General features: G+C 42.3%; 1 protein-coding gene across 3 annotated transcripts in view; it reads left to right on the forward strand.

Moving 5' to 3' along the window:
* Positions 1-3424, forward strand: part of LOC146546198 (uncharacterized) — a 12056-nt gene extending 8632 nt beyond the window's left edge. For 2 of the 3 annotated variants that reach the window (XM_085266616.1, XM_085266617.1), the window contains 2 exons: positions 831-2351; positions 2677-3424. In XM_085266616.1, the coding sequence (XP_085122742.1) occupies positions 831-2351; positions 2677-2757 (1602 nt within the window). In that variant the 3' untranslated portion in view covers positions 2758-3424. The remainder of the gene's footprint in view (positions 1-830; positions 2352-2676) is intronic. The other variant, XM_085266618.1, reaches the window with a different exon arrangement.
* Positions 3425-11061: the final 7637 nt, after the last annotated feature.

Raw genomic sequence — 11061 nt, forward strand, 5'->3', positions numbered from 1 at the left:
ACATTTATTCTGCTCAGCTGCAGTATCCAGATGAAATACATCATCATATTACACAGTTTTCAACAAACTGCAATTTAGTAAATGCTCGAGTTAAAAGTAACGTTTTGTAAAACTGTTACATTTAGAGCAACTTTTAAGTGGAATAAGTTGCCTTAAAAAATTAGAGAATTATTCAAAACTTCAATGAACACTTAAAAGCCGATTTACAGAGCTTTTAGTTGTTGTAAATATTGTAAGACATGATTTGTTTTTGAAATTTGTGTAATGTGCCTCAATGTTATTGATATTATTATTATTATTATTATTGATTGCTTATATTTGAACAATTGTGAAACCTCACTGTGGATGTAAGAGTGAAATTATGTGGATATCTTGAATCCACTTTATTGTGTAATATTTTATGTAAGTATTTGACGGAAGACGAGCAACATCTGTTGTGGAAGCTAACGGGGTTCCTTTAGAATAAACAAACATAGGATTTATTATCACTGAATAATTCTGTATAAATCTATACAAATTATAGAAATATGTAATAGGAAACAACAAAATAATCTAAATTATAAAATAATGTGTGTGTGTGTGTGTGTGTGTGTGTACAATCAGGAGGGATGGGCATGATTTTAGTGTTTGAACAGTCATGAATTATCTTTAACAGCAGGTTGGATGTAATGTGTTAGAACTACCAGCAGGTGGGGATAAGAGACCTTTAAGGTGTTTGGTGCCACGCTCCACCTTCAGGTTTAAAACTAGTGTTAATGGAGTTTGAAGGTTGAGTTTGTTCCACGACTGCATTTCACTCACTGCCTCTGTTTGTATCTCTGTCACTGCAGGACCAACATGGAGCCAGAAGTCAGCGCTCTCAGGAGGCCGACAAACCTCACAGAAGAAAGGGAGAGAAAAAACACACCTGTGACGAGTGTGGGAAGGGTTTTACTGTGAGGGCTTCACTAAAACGGCATCAGGTCATCCACACTGGAGAGAGACCATTCAGCTGTGACTTGTGTGGAAAGTATTTTTCCTGGAAGGATTCCCTAAAAAAACACCAGCTCATCCACAGTGGAGTTAAAGCGTACAGCTGTGATCAGTGTGGGAGAGCTTTTACTCACAGTAGCCACTTACAGAAGCATCTAGTTACCCACTCTGGAATTAAGCCATACAGCTGTGACGAGTGTGGGAAGGGTTTTACTGTGAGGGCTTCACTAAAACGGCATCAGGTCATCCACACTGGAGAGAGACCGTTCAGCTGTGACTTGTGTGGAAAGTCTTTTTCCTTGGAGGGTTCCCTAAAACAACACCAGCTCATCCACAGTGGAGTTAAAGCGTACAGCTGTGATCAGTGTGGCAGAGCTTTTACTCAAAGTAGCAGCTTACAGAAGCATCTAGTTACCCACTCTGGAATTAAGGCATACAGCTGTGACATCTGTGGAAAAACTTTCAGCCAGAGAGAGAGCCGAAATATACACCTACGCATTCACACCAGACATGATGTGTACTGCTGTGAACAGTGTGGCAAAGAGTTTACTCAAAGTAGCAGCTTACAGAAGCATCTAGTTACCCACTCTGGAATTAAGCCATACAGCTGTGACGAGTGTGGGATGGAGTTTACTCTGAAGGCTTCACTAAAACAGCATCAGGTCATCCACACTGGAGAGAGACCGTTCAGCTGTGACATGTGTGGAAAGTCTTTTTCCTTGAAGGGTTCCCTAAAACAACACCAGCTCATCCACAGTGGAGTTAAAGCGTACACCTGTGATCAGTGTGGCAGAGCTTTTACTCGCAGTAGCCACTTACAGAGTCATCTAGTTACCCACTCTGGAATTAAGCCATACAGCTGTGACAAGTGTGGGATGGAGTTTACTCTGAAGGCTTCACTAAAACAGCATCAGGTCATCCACACTGGAGAGAGACCGTTCAGCTGTGACATGTGTGGAAAGTCTTTTTCCTTGAAGGAGTACCTAAAAAAACACCAACTCATCCACAGTGGAGTTAAAGCGTACAGCTGTGATCAGTGTGGCAGAGCTTTTACTCAAAGTAGCAGCTTACAGAAGCATCTAGTTACCCACTCTGGAATTAAGGCATACAGCTGTGACATCTGTGGAAAAACTTTCAGCCGGAGAGAGAGCCGAAATATACACCTACGCATTCACACCAGACATGATGTGTACTGCTGTGAACAGTGTGGCAAACAGTTTACAACAGACGCAGTCTTACAACAACACATGTTTACCCACACTGAGGAGAGACCTTATCAATGTGACCTGTGTGAGAAGACTTTTAAATCTCCACGTTACCTGAGACAACACCAACAGATCCACACCAGAAAGAGACTCTCCAAGTGCAGCTACTGTGAGGTATGTATTTATATTGTTATCTTGTCATTTTAGCCTGACTGTTTGGAACAACTCTGCTCATTAAACTGTGTTAGCATGTTAGCAATTCTACTGCATGGAAAAGCAGCTCTGAGTGATTATTCAGATTTTCCTTTCAGTTATGATTTTAGTATTACTGTAGTATTATGGTGGTAGTATTGTAGTTATTGCAGCCCAGTAAACTGAGTGTGTTAACTGAAACAGTCAAATGTAGTTGGACGTCTGCAGAGATGCTCTTTATTTCAGGCGACGGTCAGGATACAAATGTTGAAGGACTGACTTACACTGTCTTTGTGTCTTTGTTTAGAAGCAGAGCGACACAGATGGATCCAGTTCTCAACCCTGTCATCACTGTGGTGGTGGGAAAGACTTTCATTGTGACTGTTAGGTTTTGTATTGTTGATCGTCATTTTGTCATGGTCCTGGGCCATGTTGGCCCAGTGTTCTTAGTTTTCTTGTATGTTTGTATTTTGTTCCTTGCTTAGGCCATGTTTTCTGAGTTGCCCTGTTGTGTTGTTCCCTAAGTGTTTTCCCTTCATGGCTTTTACCCCCTGTGTGCCCCTCTGTGTATCTGTGAGCCCTCGTCTCTCCTTATGTTTTATTCCATGTTTCCCCTGCCCATTATGTCTAAGTTCTCCCCGTGCTCTCTCTTCCCCCTGTGTGCCCTCTATGTATTTATGAGCCCTCGTCTCCCTTTGTGGTTGTTTCATGTTTCCCCAGCCCGTTATGTCTGTGTTTTCCCCGTGCTCTCTCTCCTCCTGTCTGAACCTCTGTGCACTTCCTGTTTACTTTGTGACTCTCACGCCCGTACATGTCATGTTCAGTTCACCCCGCCCTGTCTCGTTATGATTATCAGTGTCACCTGTGTTCCCCGTGTGTTCCCACTTTCCTCGTTAACCCTCTGTGTATTTCTGTCTGCGTCTCCCTCTGTTCAGCGTGACGTCGTCCCTCATGCTGTGTGTGGATCTCCCTGTGTCTCCCTAGTTTATGGTTTCCCAGTTTAGTCTAGTTTGTATGTTTGTTCTACCAGCAAATAAAGCTGTGTTTTGAGTTCACCTCCCCGAGTCTGTGAGTCCTGCATTTTGGGTCCAACTCCTGCCTGCCGCACAGCGATTCCTGACACATTTATGCTTAGAAATATTTACTTATATGTGCTTAGTAGGGGTGCAACGATATTTGTATCGATATTGAACCGTTCGATACAGTGCTTTCGGTTCGGTACGCATATGTATCGAACAATACAACATTTGTAATTTATTTTATCAATTTTCCTTCTGACGATGCTGTCTGTGTTGAGCGCTCAGTGAATCTGTCTTCGACTACTCCGCCTAGGCTGCACTGTCGAGCGCAGATCCACTGAGCGCTCAACACAGACAGCATAGTCAGAAGGAAGAGCGCAGGGCAAGCTAGCGAGACAGAAGTTAAGCTCTCCAGGCAAATTGAACCTCATTCAGATCTGGCGTTTGGAATTATTTTGGTTTTCATGTGACGTATGACCCTGAAGGTAAGCGAGTCATGGACTAAAGTAAAACAGTATGTTGGATGTGCCATGCAATGCTCAATTACATTGGTGTGAACTAGTGTGTTAGCGCAGTTAGCTCGTTAACGTGTTGGCCGTCTAGTCCCATCCACGGAGCGATCGGCGGTAGCTCGTTAACGGAGATTTGCCGTGTTGTGGCGTTAAGGTCATTTCAACGAGATTAACCTGAAAGCACTAGTGGGAACACAACGAATATGACTGCACATTTACACCGACATCATCCTAGTGCAAAGACAAAAACAACAAGCATGCTACTAACTTTAGCCGAGTCATTTAGACAGCTGTTAGCACATGATTCTCCTTATGCTGCTGAGAATATAGCCCAGAAGAAGCGGATAGTATAGCTTTTATTTTGGAAAGAGACATTTCTCTGTAATAAACTCTCTTTTCCAAAGATGAGTGATTCCTCAATCAGATACAGGGCTCGCAATATCGCTAGCCCGACGTCCTGGAGCTAGCGATTTTTTTCAGTCGGGCTACCAAAATCTCTCTTCCCTGCCCGTCGGGCTACTGTAGGAAGGAAAAATATATGTCAATGCTTTTGCATTCTTTCAGAAATGTAGCTGGGTAATTATGTCATTGGCATCGGTGAGCCACTGTCAATATGTGACATTGAAATCGCGTTTGAATTTGCGCTTGTTTTTTTGCTTTCACTTTGCAATCGTGAGAACTGTGTATAGAGAGCGACAGCACTGATCTGTGAGTGATGATAATTGTGCACCAATTCCTCTGACATCGTCTTATTAATCGTTAGCTTACTATGCAAACATGACAAGTGAAATCTCCCGCAGCTTAAACATGTGAGAGGTTGATCGCGCAGAGAATCGCTGAGCTTATGTGAGTGCCTGTGTAAAAGCAGCAGGATATATATTTCAGTTCTGCTGAGCCAAATAAGACAGGTCAGGGTGAAGAAGTGACAGCCAAAGAAAAGCTTACCACAAAACGGAGAAGTTATGACAAATCAGACTATAAGGCAAAAAGAAGGTGCAGCTTTATGGTTTCATGGACAAAAGAATTTCTGTGGCTGCAATATGACGAGCTAAATAACCAGGGCTGCACATAAGTGGTCCGCAGGTGCGCATTCGCTGTCAAAATAAAAAACACGCACAAGGGTTAGGGTTAAATTTAAAAACTGTACTTTTGAGTTAAAATATATATTTATAATTTTAATAAATGACAAATTAAAAAGGCATGAACATTTTTTTGTATCGAAAAAATATCGAACCGTGACAACAAAGTATCGAACCGAACCGTGAATTTTGTGTATCGTTGCACCCCTAGTGCTTAGAGTTTTGTAATTAGTTGTAGATTGGTAGAGGTTTTGATCCTTGATAGTCTGCAAACTTTGTGTGTATTAGACAGCACTCTGGGAGCATGAGAGAGGTCGTACCTTGTCTTATTGTTTTATGGTAGGATTAACGTAGTTACGTCTGTTCTAGTCTAAGTGCTCTTTGTTTAGATGAACTGCAGGACTTCCTTACCTTGTTATCTAGGGTGAACCATTTAGGGTGAGGGGGGGGGTCTACCCTCTTCCTGACCAAGGATGTTTGTTGTGTGCTTTCATGTATATGACCCTTTGATCAGCAGTAACACACACACACACACACACACGGTACTCTTTGTGTGTATGTAGACGTCATATGTTAATGAACCTATGCATATTCATGTAACCTCAATAAAAGAGCAGTGGTACGGGAGAGCGGGCGAGAGCAACTGGGGTCAAGCGAAGGAACGGCGTCTGTCCAGTTCTCTCCCGTGCACGAGAAACATGAAGAACTTTGCCTACTTGTGTCTTGCTTTGCTGTGTAATTATATTGTCTTCAACGTTCCAGCGGATGGGTTCAAGCTACAAACCTATCATTAATTGGTCCTTCGAGAGCCAGAGCCCTGGAATCGACATTCACCGAGGGGAGGAGAGGTACGCTGAAAGACTGACGTCAGCCAGGAAGTTCCTGTGGATTCGCTGTCTGTCTTTTCTCCTCGATGAATGACGATCGGCGGGATTCGAGGCTGATATTACACGTGGTCTGTGACACCGACTGTTGTTGTTATCATGGGTTTCTAAGCAACCAAGAGTGAGTCGGAGGGAGACAGACTTTATGCTGGACTTTGCTCCTGGCAGCGCAAAGTATTTAAAAAAAAGAGAGAGAGAGAGCGACGGCTCCTTTCGCTGCACGGGTTCACGCGAGCGCGGTCGCGCGGGTTTCACGCGGACCTGAGCCGTGCGGTTAATCGCAGGCTTATAAATGGAAGAGATTCAAATGTTAGAAGTTTTCAGAAAACACACCAGCCTTGAAGGGCGTGTGGAGAAGGCCAGCCCACATCAGTAGCACTTGAGATGTGCTGTGGTGAATGGCTTTCCCCCACCCCTTGCTGACACAAAATGTTTATTCTTTAGCTTGCCCTGATCGACAACAGCCAGACCATAGATTTAATTGAGGTGGATAGTTGTTAAAAGTAATCTGCATTAAGCTTGTGGTTGCTCAAGTTCAGTACAATGACATATGAGGTGAAGTGATATAGGCAAATATTTAAACTAATGAAGTGCATAGAGGCACTTGACCTGTGTGAAAGACTGTTGTCTTATTATGAGCCATTGTTGAGATATAGAGCACTAGTGTTCCCACTAGTGCTTTCAGGTTAAACAACTAATATGCTGAACCCTGTATGACACATCTAAAAGTACATGATGGAGAAGCTGTGTTGAATATGAAAGTGCAAGTCTTTGCCACTGTGGGCAGAGCATGCAACTACTGTGTGATGTTGCGTTGCGGTCTCTTCTGAGCTGATGAGCAAGCTACACATTATCAGATCGAGAGCTGTCTGAGAACTACTCAAAGAGAGGGAAACAGAGCTCTGATAACTGATAACTGGAGTGTGCAGCATTTCCGTGAGCAGTTTCCCTGCATCTTGACTCGAGTGTTCATAGCATCAGCATCATGTTTCTGTTATTTGTTTTGTTGGGTTAAAAATAATTAAATAAACTGGTGATCATATTTATGGTTCACCATGGCACATATCATTAGCCATATGAGTTATTTATGCAGATGACAAAGTGAGTGTGAATGTGTCTGACATCACAGTGTTTTTGTGCGCTGTGTAAAAGTAATTGCCTTTGATTGTGAGAGCGGTGATTCTGCAGGTCACCAGCTATTGTAAAGAAAAAAAGCAACAAAAGAGTGAAAAAGAGACAAAATGTACATTGTAGATGAAAAATAATTATAGGAAAAAGGTTTTGTGTTGATCAGCCAAAAACATCTACAATCTCATTTTCTGCTTTTAAGAAAAGACTGTTCACAAAAACACACACAGAGAGAGAGATGTGTGTTGATTAAGCAGTGATGATAATAATGAACATGTCTTAGTTTGTCACTTTCAGATGAAAAGCAGACCTGAATCAATTTTCCACATGCAGCAGTCGGAAGAAAGTTATAGTTTAACATCATTGAAAACATGCAGGCCAAGTTTCTGGCTGACTTATTTATAGCACCATGTGTCTCTCAACCTCACAAGCAAGCTCACTCCTCCCTGAAGACAAGGAATGCAGCTCCAAAGAGCAATAACATGGCAGATAAAGAGACAGCAACAAAGAGTCCCAGCAAGCAGCAGCAGTATGGACAAACAGCATCAGAGAAGAAGAGCAAACCCATCATCCTGACTGATCGGATGAATGGCACTGTGTTTACAACAAGCTGCAACTTCACTGTGCATGTGAAGAAAACTTTTGAGAAGAACTGAGGAGACTGTTGGAGTTTGACATTTGCCACCTGTGGAGTAAAATGGCAAGAAGAGACAGTGGAACACAGGACAAAGCTGAAGGAGAACTGCCTGCTGTTGGTCTGTTGAAGTGGGAGAGGACAACAGAGTGAGAGTAAGTAGAAACACAGAGGAATGCTGTTATTTAAATGTGGGAAATCAAAATTTGGGTTAGCAAACCTGGGAAAAACAAAACTGACTGCTTAAGTTGGAAAATTGTGAAGGAGTCTGAAACACTGCAAAAATAGAAACATATACAAAATCACACACACAAGCAGAACATGCATTAACCCTACTAATACAAAACAAGAGAGCTCATGAAGATTAGACAACATTTTAAGCATGTGAGTCTGTCATTTTGTCCAGGTCACTTAGTGTGATGCAAAAACCAGTGGACTCATAGCACATTAGTTAAGAAATGATTAAATAATAGCAGAGAAGTGTGTAGGAAAGGCAGCTTTAAGAACATGCCCTGCTGGAGATGCAGCTCCACAGACATGCATTAGACCTGCCTAATAACACAAACACCCATGCAATGAAAATTAGCTTATCTTTCATCAGTGTTAAAATAGTGTCAATTTAGCAGACACTTGTTATCAAATGCTGAATTTATCCAATGCAAAAAAAATTGACTCTCTAGGTTGCAGGACAACAATTTAACTTTTGTGGGAAAAAAGATTCTGGTTTGACCAACCAGTGATCAGACAATAAATTTAGTTGTTGATATAGTAAATTGGGAGAAGCTTCCTGCTTGATTGATGCAGCACAAGTAATTTACTGTATGAGGGAAATTGTCTTTTGTGATACTATTTTGAACATGCTTTTCTGTTGTCCTGTCATCTTAGTGGGTTAATAGCTGATATGCAAATTAGTTGATCGTTCTTAGATTAATGAAAGGTGACTGAATTCTAGCACGAGTGAATGGGATGTTTGGAGTTTGTTGTGTGTTGAGTGGAGACTCTAAAACACTGAGTTTCCTGTTTTGATGTGCGAGTGAATCCTGTATTTAGATACACAACTCTGAATACGTCAGAACAAACTTCTTTTGTGAAGTGCATGACAACATGTCACATGTTTTATGATGAAGGGAAAAAGGAAAACTGAATAAAATCTGTGGCTTAAATGAGTGAAGAGCACAGACCTGGTGACTAAACTCATAGCTAATAAGACATTAGGCTTATGTTGTGTGTTGTGCAGCTGATGGTTGGTTTGGAGTGAATCTAGCTGATGATTTTTCTTCTGTTGTGAAGTTGAGCCTGCCAATTAGTATGATAGTATGATGAACCATGCTAATGGTACGATTTACCCTCCTGAGATGAGGAGCTTGTGTCATGACTTAACAAGGCCTTTTTATTTTGATACTTTCACAGTGCACTGAAAGTTTTGTTCGATAATCTCTGTCGTTTGAGCAGATCTGCACGATTAGAACAGAAAGCGCTGTACGACACGACGTCGAGGAAATTGTTACAAGTGAGTTTCTCCACATTAAAATGGGCTCTGGAGAACGCCACTTATTTGGGACAATTAGGAAGTAAGTTCCTGTCCAAAAAGGATTCAGCGATGTAATCCGAACTAAAGTTCTTCTTTTTCTTTTTGAAATGACGTCATTTTGCTGAGAGTGGAAACTAAATGCGACGATGGGTTCCACTATCAGCAAAGAAAGAAAGAATGAATGCATGAATGGATGAGTGAAAGGGGAAAAAAAAAACAAAAACTGACTGACTGGTAAAAGCTGACAAAAGCTGACAAGACTGACAAGACACCTGCGCAGCGCCAACATTTGCATTTCTTCTCTACAGCATTACAGTTCTTCATGTGGCTAGATGATTTATACCAGGATAATCAATGTGTGTTGCTAATGTTTGTTTTTCTGAGAATGCATGTAGAGGATTCAGCAGAAGCGGACAAGTGACATGTGAAAAACAAATAAGGGATTGTTTATGGAATAGTTGGAGATGGGCTATTGAGCTCATAGTGATTGATGAGTTGAGTGACTTTACTTAAGAGAAGTCACCGATTACATTAATGTTAACTGAGCACATGGGATGATCCATGTCTGGGGCAAATTAGGGTAATAGTTGTGGTTTACTGATTTGTGAAAACCTGCACATGACACTTGTCTTGCCCGTGCTGAATGCTTATTACTCTTATGATATAATTCTTTATAAGTGTGAAGTTTAATTTCATTTTCAGATCTTGTTTTCCAGGCCATGATGGTGTGTATGCAGGCTCCTGGCAGAGCCAGGTGTTAAGCAAATTTAATATGCAAAACACACTAACATTTTTATTGCAGGATTATAGGTCCAGGGTGGTGCTGCTCCAGGGGAGGAGATGCCCTGCTGTTGCCTGGGACATGATCTGGCTACCCTTTTTCTTTCAGACAGGAATCTGAGTTTGATGAGTTGACGCATGAGAGTGTCCATGCGTCAAGTGGTGGGGTCCAGAATTAACACTAAACAATGTTTACTATTATTGTTGCAGTGAGTTGTGTGATTAACCGTTTATTTACATGTTCAGATGAGGCTTTGATGGCCTATAAGTGAAGTTCACTGAACTAAAGAATGTGGTTTGATGATTGTTGACATGCTCTCCAAATAGAAGTTTTTCTGAAATACAGGTGCAGCAGTGAGACGCGAGAAACATTCCAGGCATAGCGGACAGCCCAGGCAGTGGTTGAGGTCAAAGGTCAAGCTGGTTGGGGCCCATCATGAGATCAGACCTTGGAGCCACAGCAAGGACCATTTCAACTGCCTGCAAAATAGCGAGAGACCCTCCTGGATTTATCAGAGCCACTGCAAAGAGGTCGAGGTCCCAGGAAACCCCGGCACCCCCAAGACAGCACAATAGAGAAATCTCACACTTGGTTGTTTCAGTGGTGAGGGGGGAGTGCTGATTGAGCCCCCGTAGGGTAAGCTCGCACTTCAACCTCCAGCCTCTGATCAACTCTAGGGCAACCAAGTGCGAGGCGTGACGCACCTGTGTGCAACCATGGGAAGGTGGACCCTCTTGGTTACCTTGACTACGACGCTCACCTTTACAGGACCCCAGCTGGTGCCGGAATCAGCTGAACCAGGAGGAAGGCAGAGAGGATGGACACATGACAACTCTCACCTAAGAGACATGATGCAAGACCACATCCCTCCATGGATGAATAATGCCTGGTACCGTTATATCCACGACAGAACAAAAGCAGAATCGGCAAATACAGACTATTATGTCTGTTCCCATCTACCCAGCACGGCAACATACCCCACACTATATATGTTCCTGGACCAACTCTCAGGGAAGAACTACTCTATGATATTAGCAGAGAAAGGGGACTTTGTGTCCTCTTCAACAACACATGCTGCATTTACATAAAGAAGACGCACATTCATCAAACATGACTGACGCCCT

This window comes from Mchenga conophoros, unplaced genomic scaffold (genome assembly GCF_057382185.1).
Source record: "Mchenga conophoros isolate Kocher_MC1m ecotype Shallow Benthic unplaced genomic scaffold, M_conophoros_male_GT1.1 unmapped_scaffold_5, whole genome shotgun sequence".
NCBI lineage: Eukaryota > Metazoa > Chordata > Actinopteri > Cichliformes > Cichlidae > Mchenga > Mchenga conophoros.